At 39.3% G+C, this 27,754-nt stretch overlaps 1 protein-coding gene across 1 annotated transcript; it reads right to left on the bottom strand.

Moving 5' to 3' along the window:
• DYNLT5 (dynein light chain Tctex-type family member 5) lies at positions 1-27,754 on the bottom strand. Its single transcript, XM_006735438.3, has 5 exons — positions 27,322-27,754; positions 25,359-25,480; positions 10,124-10,215; positions 3,311-3,435; positions 1-2,251 (listed from the first exon to the last, which is right to left on the bottom strand). The coding sequence occupies exons 2-5, from the start codon at positions 25,475-25,477 to the stop codon at positions 2,048-2,050; spliced, it is 540 nt and encodes a 179-aa protein (XP_006735501.1). The 5' UTR covers positions 25,478-25,480; positions 27,322-27,754; the 3' UTR covers positions 1-2,047.

The following is a 27,754-nucleotide window of genomic DNA, read 5'->3' as shown; positions in this document are numbered from 1 at the left end:
TCATTTCTTTTTTAAAAAAGGTTTTATTTTTAAAACCAAGATACAATTGACAACGTGGTTTAAGGTATACAACGTGTTGACCTGATACATTTGTATTTCACATGATTACCTCCATGGTGTTAGCTAATGCATCCATCAAAGCTTCCTATCATCAGACTTTTTGTGATAACCAGCACCCTTCCAAGTTAGTCGCAATTAGTGGGTTTTTACTGTATATTCTTATGCTGCTATATAATTGCTAGAATTCATCATTGACTGTCTGAATTACAGTACATGGCAATATGCTGTTTAACTGCTTCCTTTTTTGCTTTTTAACCACCATTATGTTTTAAGGTTTTGATTCCTAACACAGCCTAGGACAGATGGTAAGAAATTATCTCATGGATGAGACTTTAGGACTCTAAAAAAATAAAGCTGTTTTTGTAATGGACTTTCTATGTACTATGAATTTTCTTCATTCTGATTTACTCATGCAAAATTGCAATATGATTGCCCCTGCTCTTGCTCCAAGAGGGGAGATGTTCACAAATGTATAATGAAAATATGCAGCTCATTTACTTACTGTACTTATGACCTAATCCAGATTCAAAACTGGCCTATGGAGATGGGCCAATATTGGTTGTGATGAATTATTACACAGACATATTCCCACTAAGGCACTAACAGAAAAAAATAATGAATATTGACTAATTCATTTTGAAAAGCTACCTTAAAAGCCAGAACAAGCGGAAGGAAAGGGATTTTAAAAGTATACACTTTTTTTAGTACAGGTTCTTTTGGGGGAAAATAAGACATCAATTCATTTTAAAGCTATAAAGCATTGACTCTTTTCCCATTTGCTAAATTCTTTATGATATGAATGACACATCCTTTTTTTTCCCTTAAGACTATAGCGTTGCTAATTTTCTCCACATGTGTACAATTTGTCTTTGACCTTTAACAAATGTCCTCTGGGCAGTTCACTTACCATCCAGGAAAAACGCAAAGCGTTGAAAGCTCCGTAAAAATAAATGATCCATAGTCCGAGCTACATTAAGCAGCAGAATAATAAGCTATTTCAGCCCTGTAAATTTTAGTGCCATCCATTCAAAACTGCACAGGTCACTTCAGCACTAAATTCATAGGAACAAAATAGTAAATACACATGTTTTATTTGTTAAGCTGCCAGCTATCTATTTTGTGTAAAATGTTGGTTAGCCAAGAAAAACCTATTTACAGGCACATCAGGCAGCATATATTTAAAAGCGGTGTCTCTTTCCAATACATGATTTTAAGTGTTACAGATACATTTACTATTAAACATCATGTATATTTAATACAGTAATGTCTACTGCAGTGCCCTAAAAGCCTTTGTTCGCTTTATAGTCTCCATTACTGGAGAGCCAACATTCAGTTCTCCCACAGTTTTGTAAAGTGCAGGCAACCCACAAGAGCTTCTAGTTTTAGCTCTAGCAGCCCTGTGGGACTACAATAATTGTTATGAAATCATTAATTCTACCTCAGCAGTTTCAACTGTCAGGTACATGTAACAATAATTGCAGTTAATGAATGCTGCTCAATTTATTAAGTACCGAATGAAAACCAGTGTTCTTTTATATGCAGCACTGAGACACATTCACATTTATCATTTGTGTATACCATGTTGAATATTCTTCTGCCCTTTATTGGTCAGGGGATGTAGTCATGCTTGTTTGTTTGTTTTTAACTTCTCTTCATTACAAAAAACAATACAGGAAATTTTATCTCTCTCCATAAAGAGCAATTAAAGTAATTAGTACCAAAAGTAATATTAAATAAGAATCCATGACTAAGAAAAACAATCTAGCAGAACCAAGACTTAGTTCTTCCTCTGGATAAACAAGAGTCTTTCCTGTGCTACCTTCCCTCCCTCAGTTCTTAGAAGAGCATGAAAAAGTCCAAAAATTCCAGTTGTTTGAAATATTAGTGTTGTTTCTTTCTCAAACTTCTGGGTAGTAAAAATTTCGTGTACATAGATATGGCCTATTTTTTGATTAAAAAAAGTAAGAACTAGATTTCTTCTTTTCAGTCACTCGAAGTAAACAGCATAGACACTTGCAAGAGCAAAGAGAGAAGAATTTCTGAAAACATAAGATGAAAAGGTATCACTTTTAGGATCCCAGAGGCATCTGCTTCCAATAAGAATGCTCTGACTGTTCAGTTGTCCAATGTGAACAATCACAATTAGCTTGTACCGTGGAATCATCAGGTCCTTGACCTGGGTTTTAATAACCTAGAAATTGAAAGAACAACAACAAAAAAGGTCCTCAGCCACATGGAAACTTAGAAGTCTTTATCTTTCATAAATATGGTGGATTGAAGAAAATCACATGATGTGTTGTAGATATTTTCAGTAACTGTTGTAGAAACTTAACTATGATTTCCTTTATTTTTTTAAGATTTTTTTTTTTATCTATTCATTTGAGAGAGAGAGAGCAAACAAGAACATGAGCAGGGGAGAAGGGGCAGAGGGAGAAGCAGGCTCCCTGCTCGGCAGGGAGCCCAATGTGGGACTCGATCCCAGGACGCTGGGATCATGACCTGAGCGGAAGGCAGATGCTTAACCAACTGAGCCACCCAGCCACCCCCAACTATGATTTCCTTTAAGCACTCTTCTCCTGCGATAGGACACTTAAGAGACAAAATTATAGCACCAGCAGTGTGTCTACATTTTCTAAGACACATGGAAAAACTGTAATCCAGAGAACAGGATTTAAAGGATTTGTTACATTCTTTGAAAATCTACATTAAGACAGCTTCCCTTCAAAGAATGTTGGCATGAGAGTTATATCACCTTGTTTATGTGTAATTAAGTGAGCACATATCTGGAGTCTCCTGTAATAGGACTAACCATGAATGTTTATTAAAGAGTTTGTTATAAAGAGGAAAGTGAAGAAAACTTAATGGAGTGCCAGCTCTTGAGTTGATAAAAAGAGAAATGTATTTAAAGACCACAATATCTATATTTGATGGCACTCAAGGAAACTAACTTGAACAAGAGAAAATGATCATTAAAATATATCCTTGGCAATAAATTTTTAAATAAATGGGGCAGTTTGGAAACATTTTTTAAACAAAATACATGCAAAATGATACACATAATTGTTTTGGCAAAGGCTTTTTACACACACACACACATACACACACACACAGAATATGACCCAATAAATATTTTCATAAAATATAAACAAGCGTTTTTACTGCTACTGCAAATTAATCGCCTTCATCAAAAAGTAAGAGTTGTCCTCTTAGCAATATTCTAGTTAACACTTCGAGCAAATCACATATATACCTCAGAAATTGTTTTAGTCATCTGTCTACAGAGCTCTGGTTCATATTGTTCTTCTTGTAGATAGTTAGTTAACACATCTTTCAGGATATGATTGACAATGGCCGCAGGAAAATGTTTGGTAGGACCTGAAAATACAGATGAAATTTCTAAGTAATTTCAAATGCTATCCGCCCACCCATAGTCTAATCAAAAGAGTACTGAATCATGGAGAGACATTTCATTTTCTGGGTGCCCTCTATTTAAGGAAAAAATGGTCCTAATTAGGTTTCTACACAGGTTCTCTGGCAGAGGGGCAGAAGACAACACACTCGTCCATTTACTAGGCTACCTAAAGAGTGTATATTTAGTACCATTGAGGTTTAATATTGAAAGTATCCTCCCTTCCAGTTTCCAGTGTTAATGACTTACTTTAAAGTCTCAGCATCTTTCTAACTGACCCTCGGCTCTTATATCTCCAGCTCTTTTATCTCCCACCTATGTATACCACACTACAACTGGAGGGGTCGTTCCAAAACCCAGATCTGGCTGTGATATTTCCCTTAGCAAAATCTAAGGTCCAGCACCTCTAGCCCCTTCGCCCCCCACCACAGCTCTCTATGTGGCTGGTGTTCCAGTCTCATGAACCTCATCTGTCTTTTAAGGGATGCTTGTGGACATTTGTTCTTACTCCTCATTTTAAGGGCGATGGCCTTCTCTCTCTTGTTCATCTGAGAAATACCCACGCACATTTCAAGGCCAGTTCAAATGTCTTCTTCTCGAGGCAGCCTTCCTCCTCTCCTCAGGTAAAAAAAAAAAAAAAATCATCCCTTCTTTTCAGTACTCCGAGTTCTCTGGATCCCCACTGCTCCGAATCCACCTGACAATAGCTAAAGCATTTCTGCCTTTCTCCTCAGTGAAATGGTAAGCTAGATCAGATTTTATCCTCCTCAGAGTCTAATACAATGCTAAAGGCAGAAGAAATATTTAATGCGTGATTTCTGGATTTAAATAGAAATAAACATTTTATAGGTAATAATCATAGTACAGATAATAACTACTTTTATTGAGCATTTTCTACATGTCATGTACTGTGATAAGTATATATTTATTACCTTACATTATCTTCCAATAAATCATTGGGGCCAATTTTACTGTTATCTCCCTTTCACACATGGGAAAGCAGAGGCTTAAATACATTGAGTAACTTGCCCAGAATCACATAGTGACAGAGCTGGGAGGTCCTTCTTGTTTTATCTGACTCATGAGCTTATATTCTTAACCACATCTAGTCCACGTTCAGAGCAGAGGCTTCAGATGGATCTTCTTTATCTTGCATCCCAGGAATCTTCCCTATCCCTCAGGGGAGTATTAACCTCATCATCTCTCTGCCATTGAACGACACGTGCATGTGCCCAGAGCCTGGCATATAGTGGCCATCAGTATTTGCTGAATTGATATGGATAAAGGAATGAGATCAAGAATTATATTCAATGCTATTTTACTAGTCATCAGTATCGTTTAAGTGTTTATTTTTAATGACTGTATCAGGGTCCAAAGACATCTATGGCACACTAAAAGTAGGCCAATTCCTGGAGGATTTAATAAAGAGACTCCTTAGGAAGTTCTGAGCAGGATGCAGGACCAAAGGATGGTGCAGTGTCCCTTGGCTAGTGAAATGGAGGGTGTTACCCCCATCCCACCCCAGGCTTGAGGGATCTGAGAAGGGAACTCTTACTAGACCCAGAAGAGGCACGTGGAGAGGGATCACTTGAGGGCAGCTATGCCCTTCCACTGGTGGATGCAAACAGCGTGAGATGAACCCAGCTTCAGGGTGTGGGGGGAAATAAACACCCTAGCTCACACTCCTCCCCCACTCTGACTTCCCACTGAAGTTTTCCATTGACCAGACTTAACTGGAAGGTTATAGCCTGTGCCTGTAGTTGAGCTCAGTCAGCCTCCTGGGACTCAATACATAGTATTTGTATTCTGATTATCATATAGGAATTGTTCAATTAAATCAGCCTGGGGAGTGAATCTGGATAGGTGAAAGGGAGAGACACCTGATACAAAGAGTATGGAGATTAACCCCGATATTTAGTTAGCAGGAATCTATGTTCTACAGGACGGACAAGCAGTTATAAACACTGTAGGCCTGTAGGTTTACCACTCCAGGTTGGTCCTGACTGCTCCCGTCTCATGGGGTCTGATATAGGGCACCAGCCTGTGTGGGCAAGTTCCTAGGTACCTACAAGCTTCTGGGTCGTCTTCCTGTGGATCTTTTACATTTCCATTTGCATTCTCAAGTGAAACGAGGCTAAATTTGAGAGTGGTTTCCCCCTTCCATTCAAGAAATTTAAAGATGTTACTACTGGCTCAGACTAAATTAAATAGATTATGTATGTTCTAACTATACCTTTCTGTTGTTCACTCCCTCCTACCAAGCACGCATATTGCATATGGCTTGACCTACATCACTCACATGGAACTTAATTTGGGCACATATTATGGTAACTTGTATGCCTTGTTCCCTTCAGCAAATAGTAAATTCCCTCAGTGCAGATATTTGTCTGTCTAGTACTCCTCCCTGTCATTTGGGAACAGCCTCTTGCCTCCTAGGAAGATGAGAATTTTCCAACTCTGACCAGATGGTTCTCTAGGATCTACCGTCACCTCCTTGAGCCCAAGTCCAGTTATGGTAGATTGGGCCAGGAGCGGCACTTGCCCCAAGCCGGGCCAATTAAAATCCTTTCTCAGAATTTTGATTTTAAGCTGGAACTTGGGGTGGGGGGGAAAGTCAATCTCTTTCTGGTGATAAAATGTTATGACATGTGACCCTGAGGCACTGCGGAAGGCCATGATTGTCACCATGGAGAGGAATGCAGGCCACGGTGAGAGGAGGAGGCCCACACCCAGCTTAGTGCTGGACAGACAGAATCCTGGTTGCACCTGAGTCCCTGTTTCCAACAGCTCCTACTGTCCAGCTGTACCAATATCTTTTCTGCACTTGGCTTTGCGGCTTTTTTTTTTTTTTTTAATCTCATTAACTAGATCCTATTTTGAAGATATTTTGAAATATCGTCATAGACTTTTTTTTTCTCACTTGTTTTGTGACCTCTCCCTTGTGCAGCCGGAATCATCCCTTGCCTAGCTCAGGATGGGAAGATGAGACGCAAGGACAGAGAAAGAGTGAATGTTCAGATTTTGACTTCCCAAATGAGCTCCCTAACCTACTTTCAGAGTCAACTAATGGGAATGGCAAAACTTTTTTCTTTTCCTTTTCTTTCTTTGTTTCTTTTTTTTGAGTGGATTTTTTTTCTTTAGGAGGAAAAAATATTTTTAGAAATCAAAAAGCAAAGATCTGAAGAAGCGTTGGGGTAAAAAAAAAAGAAAGGAAAGGAAAAGAAAGGAAAAGAAAGAAAAAAGAAACACTTGTCACAAAAATAGATTTAAGGTAGAATAGATAAAATTTTGGTTATTTAATATGTCTGTGTCAGCTTCCCCAAATTGGCATAATAAGAATTATCACGTATTGTTTTTTTGTTGGGATTAAATGAGGTAAAATATTTAAAACCTTTAGAATAGTGCCTGCCATGCACAAAACCCCCCTACTCATTAGGTATTTATTATTATTAGTGTTGTTGTTATGGTTGCTACCTCATTTTGAGGGAGGAGATGGGGATTGTTCTTGCAGAGAAGGCAGCAGGATTGGGCAAGGGTATAAGTAGGGAGGCAGTGAGACTTCCACAGTCAGGAAGGACCCTAGGGGGTGGAGTGAAGTCAGAGTGGAGAGCCTGACAGTTTTTGTCCATGAGAGCATTTGATGACAGGGTCTGATCATCCCATGGACGCTGAGCTCAAATGATGTCTCTCTCTCTCTCTCTCTCTCTCCATCTTTAGGTTCTACTTTTTTGCTATGTTGTCTACATTCTCAGGCAGGCTGTGTCGATGTGCCAGCAAAAATAGCCACCAATATAGGTCTTGCCTGACCTCCTGCTTACAGTCAGTATTTTTAAAGAATCAGATCCTTCTTTAACCATTGCTCCAGAAAAAGTACTGTGGAGAACTCATTCCATATTTAATAGGAAATTATATTGGATGTCACAGAAGGCCTGTCTTCTTACAGATTTAAGGTGAAGTCCTAGAGTCAGTCACTTTGAGAAACAATAACATAATGAATGAAGAAGGAATTTAAATGCATTCCTTCATTTAATTCTCACAACATCCCTATAATGTATGAACTATTATCCTTTTTATTACAGATAAAGAAACTGAGATTCAAGGATGCTGATACCCTGCTCAAACATTATTTAGGAACTGGCAAGACTAGTATTCAAATTCAGATATATTGGATCCTACATCTTGTATTTTTTTCTATATTCATGGTTTAATAATTAATTAATGAGAAAATATAAGTGGTCTTCATTATAAGAAATATACTTTGATTTTTCCATTCCCCTTTTTCCTTCATTAATTATACTTATGTTTCATCTCATTCTGGCTATAATTACGCAGATAAAGGAGGCCAAATGTACTAAGCATTTAAAATGTGTTTAGATGATGCAAATATTATTAGATAGAATGTGAAAGATTAAACACAATAATGCTGATGATTGACAGGTTCCCCCCCACACACTCTTTTGGGAAGTATTGCATTGTGTAGATATGAGAGAAAATCTTTACCAAAGGTCCACAGAGTACCTTTCAGATGCAAGATAAACTCAGAAACAAGTAGAAGTGGAAATACATTTTTTTTAAGATTTTATTTATTTATTTGAGAGAGAGAGAATGAGAGACAGAGAGCATGAGAGGAAGGAGGGTCAGAGGGAGAAGCAGACTCCCCACTGAGCAGGGAGCCCGATGCGGGACTCGATCCCGGGACTCCAGGATCATGACCTGAGCCGAAGGCAGTTGCTTAACCAATAGCCAAAGGCAGTCGCTTAACCAACTGAGCCACCCAGGCGCCTGGAAATACATTTTTGTTTGAGTATTAACAAGATGGCTAGTTGAATGCTTAAGAAATGGATTGATAAGCATAAAAGACTTTAATCATAAACAAATAACTCACATGACTTTTTGTAAGAAAATATGGGAAATACTTTATGCTAAGCTATTTATAACATTACTTTTTTAACTTGGTTCAACACTCAGTACTTCTAAAATTGATAAGATGATTTAGTTTGTTTATTTAAGGAAACAAGTTATGAAAATATATCCTTATGAAGAAGAAACACAGGACTTCATAGTTCAACTCCTTTATCTTGTCAAAATCTGATTCAAACCCTTTCAGCATGCAGAGCCTAATGTCATAGGCATTGAAAGGGTAAGAGCTTTTAGTTATAAGTGGAGGAAAACCTGACCCAAACCTAGCTTGCCTAATGAAAAGTCTAAGAGCAGATAGCTAAATTTAAGACTTGGATAATGGATTTGGTTCTCTCTCGGTCTCAGGCTTCATATGTTGGGGCGAGATGGCAAAAGCTCACATAGCCCTACTTCTTTCAGGTTTCAGAGCCTAATCGGCTTCTTCAACAGCCCGAACAACATTGTCTAGGTTGAATCCCAAAGGTTTTGATTGGCTTGACCTATCAAAGGGTCATATGCTATCCCAGAATTAGTCACTGCTGTATCTCTGAAGCTAGTGTCAGCTTCAGCAGAACGTCATGGACCAAAAGTGGTAATGATGGCAACGGTGGGCTTCCCCAAAGGAAACTGGGTAAGGTTACCAGAAAGAGTAGAAAATTATGCTGGATGGCAGGAATATTAGTTGTCTACTCCGGGCACTGTGAAAATGCCAATAGACAGACTAATTATGGAACCTTGTAATCCATGTAGTCTTGGGGATTACTGTAGAAAACTGGCTACAAGGCCTAATGGGATGCATTGATGGTCTATAATTTTCTTGAAGTTAACTGGCTACAGATGGAACCACTCCAGCCCATAGAGTCCTTCCTTTGGTCATTGGCAAGTCTCTGTGGAATTTCTGTACAGCAGTAATTATATGCAGTGGGCAGATAGTAGTGGGCAGGTACACATTTGGAGAAAACAAGTTGGTCTATGAGAAAACATGAATGCGAAAAAGTATTCACTGTGGATTCCATCTGGGAGTATAGGAGCAGGTGCAAAGATCTTTGTTTTCAAAGACCCAAAGCCTCAGTGGAAAGGGATAAACACCTCTGTCAACGAGGGACCAGAAATCATTTGTTTTTGCTTTGAAGGCTTTTTTTCTCCACCTATCAACGACATTGGTTGGGTTTGCTGGCTAAAACTGCAAGGCATATCTCTTTCCTTTAACTTGAGTATGTATAAAATAACTGTACAAGATAACCCAGAAATACCCAGAAATGAACTTCTTCGTCCAGTAATACACAGTACACATCAGTGCTGCCCAGTGAATTGCTTGGTATTTAGGAAACACTGATAAAGAAAACTAAGCAATGGGTGTTGGTCCTATCTTGCAGAGAAGAAATTAAAACAGCATCAAATCACTTAATTAAGATTCCTTATATTGTGTTAGTATTGAAGATAATGCCATGTTATCAGAAGCTATTTTAAGTAAATAATGAGATTAGAAGTTTAAAATAAGGGGGTGCCTGGGTGGCTCAGTTGGTTGAGTGGCCAACTGTTGATTTCGCTCAGGTCATGATCTTGTGGTCTTGGGATGGAGCCCCGCGATGAGTTCCATGTGCTCGGTGCAGAGTCCACTTGAGATTCTCTCTCCCTCTTCCTCCGCCCCTTAGACCCCTCCCCCCGCTCTAAATAAATAAACAGATAAATAAATAAATAAAATCTTTTTTAAAAATGAAGTTTAAAATAGGAATGAGTGATAAAATAACAGACCCAGCTGATAGGTGTTTTCCATCTGAGCTGTAAGGCGAGAGGCATTATCCCGTTGGCTCGGTTCATCCGTATAAGACACAGTACTCCGGGAGCTAAAAGCAAGGGAGAAAACAAATTTCAATAGTTACCATAATAATAATAACAACAAAACACATTCTGCTTTCAGCAAAAACGTTACAAGGGTAAGGTTTCTCTAAGAATATTTCAAGCAAGTCTCAGGTAAATATCCCGATGTCTAAAGTCTAAAACATTTTGGAGATGGAACCATTAAAGCCTAGAGAAGTTACTTGGAGCAGGTCTCCATATAGTGGTTGCAGGCCAGCGCAGCCCAGTGAAGCCCAAGGCATCTGCCTATTCAGAAAGTGTTCATGGGGTGGTCTGTCTGTGTGCACATGTTTCAAAGGCCATTGCCAACAGCATCTCTACCACAATGCAAAGGCTCTCTCCTCAAAGTGGACAAAACTGACAAAAGGGCCTGGGGGATTTAGGAGGAAGCTTAAAATGTTGGGAAACAACTATATATACTCGGGATATTATAATTTATAAAAGTTCACTCCTATACATACCACACACAATCCCTTTAGTAGAAAAAAGAAAAACAAGAAACTCACCTACATGGGGAGAGAAACCACAATTCACCCAAGCTATGGTAAATGGTAAGCATTCACCACCCTTTCCAACATTAAGAAAGGGTTTTGGCTTGGTTACCAAGGCAATATAAACTTATCCAGGTGCTGAACAGGAGACGCAAGCAAAGAGGAGCCCCTAATGTCCCTCCAGCACCACTTAATTCTGCTTAGTTCAGAGGAAATTCAACTGTCGCTAAGGGCAGCCTCAGCTCTACCCCCGATTCTCTCCACCTGTGAAAATGGAGGTTAAGACAGATGTCATTTCAAAGGAGATACTACAATAGTGTGTGTGTGTGGTTATGTGTGTGTGGTTATGTGTGTGTGCTCAGAGTGACCACTTTTCTAAGCAGGCTATGTTTTGCCTTAATTAAATAACAGGTATTTGTTCTTAATCTTTTGGGATTTTTTTTTTCTCTGCAAGGAGATTAAAATACTTAGTTTTCAGCTGTTTGCAATGAGTAAAGTTTTTGCAAATGACATTTTAAGAAAATCACAGGAAATCTTTAAAAAATCTTTAATACAATTTGTGTGATAAATTAAGGTTTACCCACCCATCCCAAGAAATTGACGCAAGTAATTATGGCTGCATTTTCATGATAGATTTCTGGATTAGTGATTTAGTCCTCATTCTTGTAACACCTGCTTTCCCCAGTTTTCTGCTGCCCTTTGAAGTAGCAACCAACCTGTTTGGTCACATTGGCTGCAGGTGTTGTGGGCAATACCCACAGAAGATGATCGCTTCTGCTCAGAAAACTCCATGTTGCAAAAGCCCCCCTGATTCGAAGATAAACCAGCCTGTCTTGATATGTGCTACTTTTCACTTTACCAAACATTTTCCATCAAAGATCTCATTTTACCTTCACTAGACTCTCTTAAGCTAGTAAACAAGTGTTCATTCTACCTATTTCACAGATAAAAGGAACGAGGCAAAGGGCTTAATGCCATATGTGTAGGAAAGACAGACTTGGATTTCAAACATCCTATTTACCTCCCACTAACAAAGTCTCACACATGATCATTTTCTGACAGAATGAAAATAGGGACGACGACCACCTGAAATCATTAATGACTGCATTTGAAACTCACTTGCACAAATATACACCAGATGTTAATAAAAACCCAATTTCTTTTCTACTGAACACCATATTAAAAACTGATAGAAAGAGAAGTAGTGTTGGTACAAAACTCAAAGTAGTATAACTTGGAAGTCTCAGACAAAAGAACAAATAAGAATTTTTTACAAACACTCCTCACTATTGCTTTGTTCTGTGTTACTGAAAAGTTGATAATCAGTGCAGTACTGTTTATCAGTATGAAACTGGAAAGTTGTAAGGGCAGTTTAAAAAAGCCACTGGCTGAAGATAGGTGTGCAAACAGAAGGTGTTGCAGACTGACTTTTTAAAACTTACCGAAAATGATTTCATTCAGTGCCTTTTCGTTTCCACAGTAGTCATGTCAATGGTGCATGCTCATTGTAAAAAGTTCAAAACATAGAAAAGTATAAAGTCTAAAGTAAAATTACACAAAAAATTACTAACCCTAGTGGTTACCTAACCACTGTTAACATTACAAAAATCTTTTTAGACATGACTTTGCATATGGGAGCATAGGATAGATGCTTGGCTCTTTTTTCCTTCACTCGAAAATGTACCATGGATAACTTTCTATGTTGATAGATAGTAATCGACATCAATATTTTAAACATCAAGACAGTATTTAATATATGAACATACTACGTTTTATTTACCCACTTGTTCTTCTGGCCATCTAGGCTGTTTCCAAAACTCCATTGCTGTGAAGAAAGCTGTGGTAAACATCGTGGTGGGGACTGCCTGCCGTTTGCTCTCTAGTGTCCTCTCCTTCTTCTTTGGTAACAGAATTCTAAATTTGTAGGGATATTTCTCTCTACACTAAAGACAAATTCTTGGATTTCCCTGGTGCTATTGTGGCCATGTGGCTTGTAAGCCAATGAGATGTAAGCGGAAATTTTGGTTGAAATCCTGAGAGAGTTCCCTCAAAAGAATGAATTCAATCAAGAAGAACCTGTTTCTATCCTTGATGACTGGAATGTGGATATGATGGCAAGAGTTCAGCAGCTATCATGGGTTTTGAGATGACCTTATACATTACACATCAAGAAGAGAGAAGAAGCCTAGGTCCCTGAATATCTTCCCTCCAGACTTTTTACATAAGAGAAAAATACATTTTTATTATAAGTCACTATTTTTTTAAAAAAATTATTATTATAAGAAGCATTATATAATACGATACAAATTCTAACTGATACAGAATTTGCTACTTGGAAGTGGAATGTTGCAAGTACTTGAGGACAAAACTTGGGGTTAGTTTTGGGGAGGAGATAGGGCTTTGGAGAGTGAAGTTCAGATATTTTGCTGTAACCTAGAATCCTTTCTCATGCAGAAGGAAAATAGTTGGTTTGTCTATTGCTTTCTGTACCATGTATCCACTAAAATTATACCTTCATGGAAAATTACAGAAAATTTTTACTTGTTACTTTAAAAAAAAAACTGTTTATGGTATTTTTTGAAACTGAGATCTGCTTAAAATGAGAGGGGTTGGAAAAAGGGAGAGAGAAGAGAAAACAATGAACTGAACAGAAAAAATAAAATATTTATTCCTTGAAATAGAGACAGAAGGAAGAGATAAAATATTAAAAGTGCTTGCAATCTGGGTAGCTAACGTTAAACCAGAATATGGGCTTGGTAAATTTTTAGAAATAAAAGAGATTCTGTATTTGAAAATGGGGAATGACCAACAGCAGTTTAGAATACTGACTTGGAAATTAAGCAGTACATATTTTCTGTTTGATAAACAGCTTTACTCAAGCCCTTTGAAATTTTTACAGATAAAAATGTGAGATGTTCAAAAAGCAATTTTATAATTTTAATTACCAGTGCTGTATACATAGCAGAAAACATTTGTTGGGTATATGTCACAACATTACAAGTGGCTAAGTTTCAGTTGTCTATGACCAGACTTTCCATAGTTTATAATAATAATCCTTCTAGATAGATACATGATCTCATCGCAAGGGGAATGTTGTAGTTGATTTTATTTTTTTAAATGTGAAAAATGCTCTTGGGGCGCCTCGGTGGCTCAGATGGTTAAGCGTCCACCTTCGGTTCAGGTCATGATCCCAGGGTCCTGGGATCGAGTCCCGCATCGGGCTCCCTGCTAGGCGGGGAGCCTGCTTCTCCCTCTTCCTCTGCCTCTCTCTCTCTCTCTCTCTCTCTGACTCTCATTAATAAAAAAAAAGAAAAGAAAAGAAAAATGCTCTTGCCGTCTATGTATTTCATCAGCTTATTGGCATTTAGGGAGGAACAAGATTCAATTGGCAAAACAGGTCCGAGAGAGTTGTCAAGTTTTAGGAAGGAAGGTAGAAGAAAAGTAAACACAGGAAAACTGAAAGTCTGGCAGAAACGACTGGTGAAATCAAGGAACAAATCAACCAATGTTATTCTTGAGAGAAGAGTAAAAATTTGTAACTCAGTGCAAGTTTCAGTAATACTTGGAATCATATGTACTACTGCTGAGGACAGACGTGGCATTAACCTGGATGCAGAATTAGCTGCATGAAACTGGTCCACAATAACAAAAGGAACCCTACTATATTGTACCTGACTGACACAGGAAACATCCATGCCAACCCAACTGCCTGTGTTCTGATTATGCAGGAAAGAAGCAAAAAGAAAATTAGCTAAAGAGTTGGAATATGGTTTACTCTTTCATGAAGTTCAGTTCTCCTGAAAACATCTTACAAAGGTACTCGCTGGTCGTTCCTTGAATTACACCGAATAAATACAAGGCTTGTCTTATTGTTATGACTGTTAGACACAGAAATAATTTCAATTAAATCTCACCAGCCTCAATATTATCTAATTATTATTGAGAATTCATTTCCAGACATTTTCACTGCCGTTATTACTGAGATGTTTTGAAGCTGCAGTAAGAGATAATATTTGAATGCATAAATGGCCTTGGAACCATTAATTTAGTAGACTAAGAAAGTCAGAATATCATCTCTTTTTTCCATTTGTAACCATTAAATGTCTGGAACTACCATATTTTGAATGGTATCATTTAAGCAGTTTTCCCCCCAAATCTGTTACTAAAGTTACGTGCTGCCTCCCAGTGGAGATATTTCAGAGCGCACAGAATAAAAAGAAGGCTTCAGGATGTACAGATTTGGACTTTTGTTCTTTTGTTTTTCTCTCATTCTTTCAACAAATATTTATTGCTCACAACCAGAAGGCTGGTGATACAAAGAAAAATTAGATTCCCTGTGCTCAAGAAACAAGATATTGCAAACAACATGAAATATGCATAAAGGCTCACTTAATTGAGAACTTTCTGCCTCAAAATGTCCAAAGGATGTTTTTATGAATGTTATGTTTAAGAGCAAAAACATACCAACCCTTCACTAGAAGATGGAAGTTGTCTAGTAAGGTAATTTAGTTTTGTGACCATTTACTTTATAGCAAGTTTGCTGGACTTTTATGTAGCTTTGAGATATTTTATTCACATTATTGGTCCCATCGTGCCAGTAAGAGAAAGGTTATAATAGAAAGGTCAAGATACATTTTCATAAATGAGAGAGGAGAGAAAATGACATAGCATGTGTTCTTGTAGGATATGTTTTTCAAGAGTAGGAATGCTTCTAAAGGACAAAACCACACAACCTGTAAAAAATCTAGTTCTGATGTGACTGAAGATAATCCAGGAACGGTGACTGACAAAATACAATAATTTTGAGTGTGTGGATAGAAAATCAGAGCATCTGAAACCCACTGAACTAATGTTCACTCAAGAGAAGGTGAGGTTAAAGCCAAAGGCAGCTGACGAAAATTCTGTTGCAGCTCCTGGATGAATGGATAGATTCAAAGTTGCATTACTCTTGGCAATCATCACTCAGGTGAGGCTGAGAGTATGGGTACCACGGTTACCGCGACAACACTACGAGATCATGAAGGTGTGTGGTCTATCTGAACAGATTTTCAGCACAAATGGAAGTCTTTCTTTCTCTTTCTTTCTTTCTTTCTTTCTCTTTCTTTCTTTCTCTTTCTTTCTTTCTTTTTCTTTCTTTCTTTCTTTTTCTTTCTTTCTTTCTTTTTCTTTCTTTCTTTCTTTCTTTCTTTCTTTCTTTCTTTCTTTCTTTCTTTCTTTCTTTCTTTCATAAGGAGGGTGAAAGAAGATGAGGTTACAAAGGTGTTCGGCAGCTAGACTATGTGGAGCTTTGTGCAGCACTGTAAAACCCTGGTTTTTACTCTGATCAAGTGGGAGCCTATAGAGAGTTTTGAGCAGAGGAACAGCAAGATTCACTTTATAGTTTACAATGATCACTCCAACTGCTATTTTGAGAACAGACTATAGGCTGGTAGGTGTAAAAACAGGGAGACCAGTCAGGAAGCTCTTATAGTAATCCAAGTGAGAGAGGACAGTAACTGCTATGGACTAAATTTTGTCTCCCCCAAATTCATATGTATGTGGAGGACATATGCTGCCTTACCACGTGACTGTATTGGAGCTACTGCCTTTAAGAAGTAATGAAAGTTAAGTGAGGTCATAAGGGTGAAGCCCTGAGCCAAAAATATTGGAGTCCTTCTATAAGAGGAAGAGACACCAGGGTTCTCTCTCCATCATGCGAAGACACAGTGGAGAGGTCCCTCTATGAGCTGGGAAGAGGGAGGTCATGAGAACCTGACCATGCCAGCATCCTGATTTCAGACTTCCAAGCTCCAGGATGGTGAGAAAATCAATTCCTATGATTTAAGCTGCCCTATCTATGGTATTTTGTTATGACAGCTTGAGGCGACTAACACAGCGACTCAGACTGAGATGGGAGCGTTGCGGGGGTAGTGGTCAGTAATTGGGTTCTGGATATATTTGCAAAGTTGATTCAACAGAAGTTCCTGAGGCATAAGAAGGGGGGCAGTTAGATAGAGAGTTCAGTTGTGAGCATGCTGAGTTTGAGATGGTTACCAGGTACTGAAGTGAAAGGTCAATAGGCAGTTAGATCCATGAGCGTGGGTTTTGGGAGAGATGTGAAGACTGGAGATAAGAATTTGGCGGCATAATACCATGTCTCAGTCACTAGACCGGAGGAGATTCCTGAAGGGATAAGTTCAGGACAAGAGGCGAATAGGACAAAAGACTGCTCTCTGAGGCACTCCAACATTAAGAAACTGGGGGGAAAGAAAAGAGCAGGAAGAAGACGGAGAAGGGGGAACCTGTCAGGTAGAAGGAAAATAGGAGAGTGTGTGTCCTGAAGCCAGGTGAAGAAACTGTTTCCAGGGGAAAGGAGAGGTGAGTGGACAGTGCCAAATGTTGAGAGGTCAAGTAAGCTGAGGACTGACCGCTGGATCAGCAATGTGAGCGTCATGATATTGATAAGAACAGTACCATAAGTTCAAGGACAGTCTATTTTGTTCACCGTGGTATCTTCAGCACTTAGCACAATGCCACGACCCAGGCAACAAAAATGTGTTTAATGAATAAAAGGAATGACTCTGTCGTCATTATGATTCTCATTTTATAGATGACATATTAAGACTCAAAGAATATTAAATAATAGCTAGTTAAGCAGATCTGGGATTCAAACACAGGTGTTGTTTGACTCCAAAGTTCTATGTGATAATAATAATTAATACTTGCTCTGTTTTTAGATGTGCCAAGAACCATTCTAGGTGTTTCCATATATTTTTTTAATGAATTCTTACCACACCCCAAAGCAACAATGACTATTTTTAACCCATTTTATAGAAGAAGAAGCTGGAGTAAAGAAGGCTCAATAACTTATGCAAGATCAGCAGCTTAAGTGCTCAAGCTGGAACTTGACCCCAGCCAGTCTATGCAGAACAGATCTCTGAGCCACTCCATTCGACTCCCTAGCTATGTTCCCTCCTTTAGAAATACTGCACTAGTTAGCCAGGGGCTGCCATGACAGAGTACCATAGATGAGGTCGCTTGAACCCCAGAAATGTATTATCTCAGTTCTGGAGGCTGGATGTCTGAGAACAAGATGTTGGCTCACTCAGTTCCTTCTGAGGGCCGTGGAAGGAAGGGTCTGTTCCAGGCTTGTAGATGGCTGTCTTCTCTCTGTGTCTTCACATCCTCTCCCTCTATGTGTATCTGTGTCCAAATTTACTTTTCTTAGAAGGATACCAATCATGTTGGGTTAGAACCTACCCTAATGAGCTCATTTAAACTTAACTACCTCTTTAAAGACCCTGTTACTAGATAAGGTCACATTCTGAAGTACTGGGGATGAGGACTTCAACATACGAATTTGGCAGGCATGGCGCAGTTTAGCGGTGGGGTGTGGGGAGTGCACCATTCAGCCCATATGACAAATACAAACACTTTCATGATGTTCTAAATTCTAGGGTCAGAGAAGTACAGATTATTTGCCCTGTTGTCTGGGAGTTGTGATCATCTTACAAGTCACTCTATCTCACCAAGTGTCATCTTCCTCAATGTATGGGGAGAATAGGACATGCACATATTTATTTTTTCTAAATACTGGGTTGGATTTATTTGCTGAATGGGTATTTGTTTTTATTCTCATTTGTCTAGCAAATACCAATATTTGGTATTATTTTTCTTTCTTATATTTTGCCATTCAGATGGATACAAAACAGTATCTTGGTTTTGTGTGTGTGTGTGTTTGAAAATTTTATTTTATTTTTTAAATTGTTATGTTAGTCACCATACAGTACATCATTAGTTTTTGATGTAGTGTTCCATGATTCACTGTTTGCATATAACACCCAGTGCTCCACGCATTTTTCTCATTCCAAGTGAGTTTGAGCATCTCTTTATATTCCTCTTTTTGAGCGTCTCTTCATATTCTGCTTAGCCATTTGGCCTTTGCCTCTGCAAACTGCTCTTTATCTCCTTTGACTATTTTTTTTATTGCCAATGCGCATGATTTAAAAAAAATATATATCTTCTGCTGGCCTATTAACTGTGTCTATTGTATTTTTTATTGAACAGAAATGCTAAGTTTTATTGTAGTTATATTTATCAAGTTTTTTTCTTTATGGTTTTGTTTTTTCATTGTGGGATCTTATTTAAGAAATCTTTCCCTAGCCATAGAACACAAAGATATTCTCCTAAACTTTCTTCTATTAGCTTTAGAGTTTTCCACATTTCAGTCTCCCATGTGGAATCTACTATGAAAATGGTATAAGGTAAGAATCCCGCTTCATTTTCCTTCACCTAGTGAGCCATTTTTCTCCCAACATAATCTATCGAAAAATCCATAATTTCCCCATTGCTTGTACATGATGTTTCCATATAATCGTGGGTCTATTTCTGAGGTTCCATGTGTTCCATTGGTCTGTTTCTCTATTCGTGCACCTGTTTATTCCTGCATTTACTATCATTTTTACTTACTACAACTTTGTGGTATATCTTAACACTTGATCACATTCCCAGGGCAGTTTTTACAAAGACACCAATGAAGGATTATGTACAAAGATGTTCCACATGGCATGTGAAAGCCAGTCTGGATGTTCATCCCTAGGGGAATGGACACAAACATATGTGATGGATATATATGAAGAACTATTATGCCTCAGTAAGAAGCAAAGAGCTAGAATCCATAGTTACATGAGTAAATAAAAAAATTAAAATGTTGAACGAGATATATGAAAGCAAGAAAACAAAATGAGATTTATAGCACAACACCATTTATCTAAGTCAAAATCTTTGTAAGTACTTGTTCTGTATTCTTTCATAAGGTGGTCCATCAGGTACGGCACAAAAGGAGACGGCGGGAGGAGCTCGGGAAAACACAGCTTACTATACTCACAGATCCTAGAGATAAGAGACATGCCACACCATGCAGGGCTATGTGGAAAAGCACCAGAGTGTCAAGACGCAGAAGACAGGAGCAAGGGAGAGATGGGGCCAGAGCCTTTATTGGGGTTTCTGAGGAAAAGGCAAAACTGGGCCCAGGAAACAGTTCAAGACTGGCTAGTCTGAATAGTTTTGGTGGGCTCTGAGCTAGAGGAGGGTACCTAGTTGCCTGTACTTGGCTCTGGGCCAATTAAGGCAGAGGAATATTGCATGCTGGGTGTTGGGGAGTGTGTAGAGGGGGCTGGCTCTGGGTTGGATAGTTGCATATAGAAGGCATGTTTCCAGCTGAGACCTTAGCTAGCTTCAAGAATTGGCTAGACCTGGGAGGGGCAGCCTCTCCCCAGCCAGAAAGGTTTTTTTAAAATGTCAAAATATCATAATATACAGAAAATTGAAAATATATATACATATATATTTTATAAGTATATATATATACATATATATATATACACTTAAATATGTGTATTCTTGTAGCATGTGTCATGCTGTGTGTATTAGAGTGGGTGCCTTTTGAGGGTCAAGAGCCAAATGTGGAAGGGGAAGAAGAGGGACAATCAGGTAAACAACAGGGGTCTTGCCCATATTGGTGATGGCAACATGCTATGAAATGAAGAATATTTTCAACTCTGTTCCTGAGAGAAAGAAGATAATAAATTAGATAACTGGAGATCATAAAAGTATCTTCTCTACTTAGCCCACAGGATTTTTATGAGAATCATCTGGGTATTGTATGTGAAACAATTTCATCATCTCTCAAGTACAACATGAGATTAGTTTTTACTGTGGTTTAATTTGGGATCATGGCCATTTCGGTTTTCTCAAGTTTCTCTCTCTTTGAAGAGGGGAAGCTGGATCTCATCCAGGTCTTTTGGGGGCTTTAATTTTATTTAGATGGCAAGGGAACTTATCAAAATCAGGAAACAGTTCGGGCAACATCATTTTGTAATTGCACGTAAGCAGCTCACAGCAGTCTAGGTTGAAATCATAGGATAAATTCATCATGTTTATTTATTTATTTATTTATTTAAAAAAAATTTTTTTTTTTAAGATTTTATTTATTTGCGAGACAAAGAATGAGAGACAGAGAGCACGAGAGGGAGGAGGGTCAGAGGGAGAAGCAGACTCCCTGCCGAGTAGGGAGCCCGATGTGGGACTCGATCCCGGAACTCCAGGATCATGACCTGAGCCGAAGGCAGTCGCTTAACCAACTGAGCCACCCAGGCGCCCTAAATTCATCACGTTTAAAATTACTTGCTCACCAACTGTCCCACCAGATTATAAACTCCCCAGGAGCACAGATTATTTCTTTGTGGTTCCCTACCCAGCACAGTGCCTGGAATGTACCCACTGGGCAATAAACATTTATCTCAAATGAAGTAATGAATGCAGTATTTTCCATTATTGCAGAGAAAAAAATTACCAGGTGGCTTTCAGTTTACTTGAAAAACGACCTTCTCCAGAGTAGAACTCCACAGTTAGTTACGTTCACACGCCCACCGGGTAGCACAGTAATTGGCACAGAGTAGAAGCTCCGGAAACCTTGAATAAATGAATAAGTGAAGGAATATCGTGTGGCCTAACTAGGGTGTTAGATGCCACCCATGGGTTTAAATAGAGAGCAGTGGGATCCATACTCAAAGTTCCTGTAACATGACATCATTGTAATTTTGGTTTGAGACAAAAGAGAGACTCTTTGGTCCCCGACCTTGGGCCTGACCTACTAGGTGAACTACCGGCCTCAGAGAAAATAAACCTCGCTATCATGTCACATTATCCTGGGAAAGTCACTTAACCTCAGCCTTCTGTTTCCATTTTAAGAACATGTGAGTAGCACATCTGTTCAAATACTGTTTGAAGGCTGCCAAAGGCTGACCTTCCAACAAGAAAGATGTCATTGTCATTACCTGCTCTTACCCATGGATGGGAAACAGAAGGCTCAGGTGAATGAATAGAAGAGTTTCATTATGTAAGTTACACACTGATAGCCAATTTTCAGAGAATGAGAATACTTGCCCATATACAAAAGCCCATTTTGCCACTTGCTAATTCTGTAGCTTTGGAACCTCAACCTTTCTAGGCTTCTGTTTCTTCCTTTGTAAAATGGGGATGATCATAGCATCTATCCTAGAGAGCAGGGTCAGCAAACATTTCTGTAAAATGCCATCAGGCAAATATTTGGCTTTGTGGATCCTATGGTTTCTACCGCAACCACTCCACTCTATAGTGTGAAAGGAACCAGAGATGATACATACATGAATAGGCATGGCTGTGCTCCAATAAAAGTTTATTGATGGATACTGAAACTTGCATTTTTATTAATACTCACAGGACAAAAAATATTATTAAAAATTTTTTTTCAACCACATAAAAACCATGCTTAGCTAGGGGACCATACAAAAACAGGTTGGACCTGGCCCTTGGGCCATAGTTTGTCACCCACTGCTACAGAGGTTCTGTGAGACTTAAATGAGGTCACAGTGAGGGCTCAATAAATGTTAGCTATTTTCAGCCTTATTACTATCAATTATTTAAGTGAAAAATCAAACGAAATTCAAAATTATAGATGAAATATGACGACAACTAGAAAGGTATAAAAAGAAATATGCCGACATTCTCACAGTTATGATGCTGGGGGAGTAAGATCCAGCTTAAGATGTTTCTTCTTTTAAGACTAAAACATAAAAATTACATTATAATAAAAAAAACATGATTTAAATAAAAAAGGTCCAGCCCTAAAAACAGTTAACAGTAATTATACTGAATATAAATTCAATCTTCCTTTTGTAATTCAGAAGGCACTTGGGATATCCATTATGCCTAGGGATCAATGTAAAGAACTAGTTACTACATCAAAAACTAATGATGTAATGTATGGTGATTAATGTAACATAATAAAAAAATAAATGAAAATAAAATAGAACCAAAAAAAAAAAAAAAAGAACTAGTTACTACTATAAAACGATGTAGACATAGAAACCAAGACTGGAGGGCTGAATCTGTGCCGATCTTACACCACACCCAAGAAGTGGCTTTCCAAGTAGGTCTCCGTCCTACTCTTCTTTGCCTTCCTTATCAGTGTGTTTACTGCTATAAAGGCAAATAAGTCCACAATCTAACAAGAGAGACCGACATGAAAACAGCCAAATACAGTAGCATGTAGAAGAGAAAAGCAGCAGGAACAGAAAAGAACATCCAACCCAACCAGAAGTGGAAGTGGTTGTACTTGAGTAGTTGAGAGAGCTTCCTAGAAAGATGGAGCTGGAGCTAAATCCTGAGGAGGAGGAGAAGGAAGCCAGAGTGTCAGAAGAGCAGTCCAGACAAAGGTATCCCATGGGAAAGCAACATGGGGCAATGGCTGGAGGCAAGACAGAGCACTGAAGGATTATGAATATGGAAGTTGAGTATGGTCAGAGAGTAAGACGTAAGCAGGATAGTGGAGAACACAGCGCTAGAGAAGTAGGCAAAGATCTCTGAACCCTATATGCCTTACTCATGATTTAGGACCCTCTCCTGTCACTAAATCATTCCTTGACCAGTAAGCCTCAGTTATTTCATGGTAAAATGGTAAGAATGAGGTCTACCTAGTAGGATTAATGCTAGGGCTATTAAATGAGATGATGTATTTGGTCCTCGGTATATTTCAGGATAGGTTTTATACTATTGAAATTGATCTAGTCAAAAATTGTTTTTAGGGGCGCCTGGGTGGCTCAGTCGTTAAGCGTCTGCCTTTGGTTCAAGTCATGATCCCGGGGTCCTGGAATCGAGCCCTGCATTGGACTCCCTGCTCAGCAAGAAGCCTGTTTCTCCCTCTCCCACTCCCCCTGCTTGTGTTCCCTCTCTCGCTGTCTCTCTCTCTCTGTCAAAAAAATAAATAAAATCTTTAAAAAAAATTGTTTTTAAATAACTTTGAAAAGAAAGGTATATGCTTTTTCCATAAAACACTGCAATGTCAAAACAATGCCTTCGTTTGATAACCACTGAACTTTCAGAATTTTTCTGCTAAGCGAAGACTCATTTCATGAAGGAGAATCACTCACAAAGTCTGGTCCCAGACGGTGCTGAAGACCTTGAAAGTAAGTCAGAGTTAGAGTTGAGGAGGCAGCCTCCCAAATGGCCTCTGTACTGCAACGGTATTTGGAAGCTGGTTATTTGCTTTCTAAGAAAAAAAATATTCAAGTAGAGGATTCATTCTGAATGTTCTGAGAGTCCAAATTTCTAACTTTGAAATAAATCAATGAAATGATCACTTAAATGTATTTGTCAGTGAAAAATCTATCCTCATGTGTTGGTAACATGATTTCTGTATTTTTGTTACTTTTAATTTGTATTTATATTTCATCAATTAAAAAAGAGAGCTCTCTAATTATTCAAATTTGGCCATGTTCTCTGATTCTAAATTACTTTCTAATTTGCTTTGAAAGGGAAGATGTAGATGAAAATGATGCAAATAGGAATGACAAGTGAGTCTTTAGATGAGAGCAGTTTTTTTTTTTTAATCACGGAAACATGATTTATGTCAGACTATTATTATAAATATTTTCTTGGAAAAAGTTGAATTTAAGCTAACAATTATTTTAAAATAATTTTAAAAAGAACTTTTACCCTTAAATATTGGAAATAGAGGCCAAAATGGCTTAAGTTCAGAAGCAAAAGTTGCAGAGATTAATTTTTCTCTCAGCTTTGGTTCTGACATTGGCTGGGATTGCTACTCCTTTACATTTCCTATCTGTAAAAGAGGTTGTATTTGTAATCCACAAACATCAGGGCTGGGAAGTCAAATTTTAATTAAGTACATTAATACACTCTGAGAGTAGAAAGTAGAAAGATTTAGTGTCAGAATTATAATGTAAATCTATTCCAGTTTTTCTGGTCTCCACTCCATAGGACATACCAGCTCCAGCTGCCCATCCTTCACATCCTTCAATGTCGTGGAAATTGTTAAGAAGGAAAGCTTATTATATAAGTTTATTAACCTCTGCATCAGATATTTTGTTTTGCTTTCTTCGCAATGGCAGTCAAAAATAAATGCTATGCAAGTATTAAAAATTAATTAATCTTTTTAAGGGAGCAAATGCAGTATGTAGCAAGAGCCAAAAAAATGTACTTCCTACCCTTCAACCCACTAATTATATTTCTGGGAAGAAAACAAGCAGAAACTTATTATATAGTGAAAAAGAAAAAAAGTGGAAACAAACTGAAAATGCCCAAGAATTGGGGCATGGGAACTAACCCAGAATTATAAACTGACAAAATATAATGCAGCCATTTAAAAGGAAATGGTGAAAACTATTGAAAATACATTACAAAATTTGTATAAAATAATGCTAAATGCAATATGTATATATATATATATATACCCTATATATAAAGAGAAAGAGATTATAAAATGCAAAATCTATGCATTTATGTGATACTGAGTAAAACAATTCAGGAGGTGTGTAAGAAGTAGCTGGTCCACACTGCATATGGCATTTCATTTGGGTAGATGATTTTTTGGGGGTGCTCTTTGAAATAGTACAAAATGCTGCTGGAATCAACAGAACACTTAGATTTTCTCACTCTCTTTTCCTTTCTTTTTTAAAATATAGCCCCAAGAGATGACCCAAAATGTACTTGCCCATTTTCTTCCTTTTTATGTCCCAAAGGACATTTTTTTTCTTCCAATAAGCACTATGCGCTGGTTATTCAATAACTGAATTTAGGTTATTAGACATTCAGTTACTCACTTTTTGGTGTTCCCGTGAAGTTCCTTCTGCCGGAATTCACGACCACTTAAAGAAGACACACTCCCCCTTTTCCTTACTGAATGTGCCATTCTGTCTTTAGCAATTTCTGACATCATCATAACCTATGGAAAACAACTTCTATAAAATAGCAGACGAAGGATCTAAAAACATTTTAGTGAATATAACACAGAGACTCGTTCTGGTTTAAAAAACACAGATAATTCTTCTACCATTTTTTGAATGGGGAAGTATGGTTTCCCTAACAGTGATTTTTAGGAGATGTTGTTATTCTGGTCAGTATAATTGGAATAATTGATAACTCTGATGACTTTTATCTATGCAATAGTATAATTCACATAAGCAGATGTTAAGCTGTGGCAAAATGCTTAATAGCAGAAGAGGTTAAGTCACTGAGAAAAGATAGCCTTGTGTAGAAGAAAGACGGATTCTACACCCGAAAGCAATATTTTTTACTGCCCTCCCCCCAAATTAATCTTGATAAAAGTTTGCTAATTAATATTTGTTGTTGTTGCTGCTTTACTTTGAAAAATTAAAACTGTCTTCCCCAAAGGGTATTTTTTTCAAGCAACAGTGACTTACTTTGTAAAGAGCACAAAGAACTTAACCTGTAACAAAGTATTTTATTAGAAAACCTACTTCCTTCTCCCAAATGCTTGTCCAAAAAGCTGGTAGTAGCAACAGACTTCTCAGAATTTAGACTGTAAGTCTACTGCCCTGTTGCCTACATACAAATTTAGATATTCCCTTAAATTACTTTATAATCTGTAAATCTGAGAGCACAAGGAAGTTCTGCGCTAGATACTAAAACAGAACTAAAAGTCCCTGCCTTCAAGGAGCCAGCGTTGAGTGGGTGGGGCAGACAAGGGCACCATCTAAAACCTCGGTGTGATCAGTGTCAGGGCGGAGAGAAGCAAAGGGTTCTGGAGGGCACACAGGATGGCAGAGGTACTGTGTGTTGGAAGGGAGGCAGTGAGGAGTGTGTGTGTGAGTGTGTGCCTGTGTGTGATTGTGGGCCTATGTGAGAGAGTGTCTACATGAGTGTGCACATCCCTGTGTTTGTGTGTGTGTGTCTGCGGGTAGGGGCCTGTGTGGGTACGAGTGTGTCCCCATGAGTGCGTGAGGCTGTGTGTTATGAGTCTCTGTGTACATGGATATAAGTGTGGGCCTCTGTGTACCCGTGCGTGCACCTGTGTGTAGGAATGATGGATTATCTGTGCATCCAAAGGGGTGTGTGCCTGTGTGTGTGTTTGCGTGTCAGCCTTTGTGTGTGATGTGTACTGAATGTATGTGTGCATCTTGGTGTGTGTGCTTTTGAGTATATTAGGGTCTGTGAATGTGAGTGTGTGTGTGTATCTGTGTGTGCTTGTGTGTATGAGTGTCTGTGTGTATGTCTATATATAATGAGTGTGAGTGTCTACGTGAGTGTGTCTATGTGTGTGGTAGGACACACTGAGCCTGATTACGTGGGTCATTCAGGTTCTGATCCAAAGTGACATAGATAGATCTTGGTCTGCTCCCTGGTTTCCAGAGCTGGAACCTAGAGGTCCCCAGGGGTGCGGTCGCCCAGTGTTGTCTGGCCTCAGAAGACTGCTCAGGACTCACGCTGCTCCAGGAGCAGAACAAGCTGGCCAGCTCTGCGCTGGGCATCACTCTTAAGCTCAGACATGCAGCAAGTCGGTGGTGGTGGTGATGGTGGTGGGAGTGGTAGGGGGCGGGGGTCGCTACCAAAGGCCAGGAGTTACTAGCAGTTCCCAAATTTGGGGTCACTGTTTCTTATTTGTCGGGGGGAGGAGGCGTGGGGGTCAGGGAGCTCATGGCCCAGGCAGACAGGCCATTTCCTACCACAGGGCCCTCCCTCCGCAGCCCCATGCAACCCTGGAACTTGCGGCGTCTTCCTCTTCTCAGCTCCCACCCCGCGCCGCTGCGGAGAGGGCGCACTTACCTTCAGCAGCGCTGGAGTTGCCGTGGGGCTCCGCCGGGGACCTCCTGGACCTCGCGCTCGCTCACTGCGGGAGCGGGCGCCGCAGGGCAAGGCTCCCTCCTCCCGGGGCTCCCTCTGCCTGCGGCCGCCCGCTCACTCACTCCCCTTGTGCTCTGCGCCTGGTCTCCAGGGTGACCTCCTCAAACAGAGTCCTCCTCCCCCCCCCACCCCCCCACCGGAGCGGACACAGTAGCTGTGTGGTCCTCTGAGCCGCCCTAAGGATGTAAGGATCTCATCGTCCCTGCCCAGAGGGCGCCGCCCTGAGCCCTGTTGTGCCCTGGGGTGGCCGGGAGCTGGGGGGGAACCGGTTCATCCTGCTGCGAGGAGGCCGTGGGGACTCAAGGCGCAGCCCCGTGTTCCCTCATCCAGTTCCTTTCCCCTAAATGTCAGGGCC

This window comes from Leptonychotes weddellii, chromosome 4, assembly GCF_054177405.1.
Source record: "Leptonychotes weddellii isolate Sample4059 chromosome 4, ASM5417740v2, whole genome shotgun sequence".
Taxonomy (NCBI): Eukaryota; Metazoa; Chordata; class Mammalia; order Carnivora; family Phocidae; genus Leptonychotes; species Leptonychotes weddellii.
Note: the sequence above shows the minus strand (reverse complement) of the source record. Positions and strands in the feature narration are given on the sequence as shown.

Excerpts from the sequence above, each read along its gene's own strand:
- DYNLT5 (XM_006735438.3), bottom strand. The coding sequence starts at position 25,477 with ATGATGATGTCAGAAATTGCTAAAGACAGAATGGCACATTCAGTAAGG. Across the intron at positions 3,436-10,123 it reads GGAAAACACCTATCAGCTGG|GTCCTACCAAACATTTTCCT; the intron begins GTCTGTTATTTT and ends CTGTATTTTCAG. Across the intron at positions 2,252-3,310 it reads TGACTAAAACAATTTCTGAG|GTTATTAAAACCCAGGTCAA; the intron begins GTATATATGTGA and ends TTCAATTTCTAG.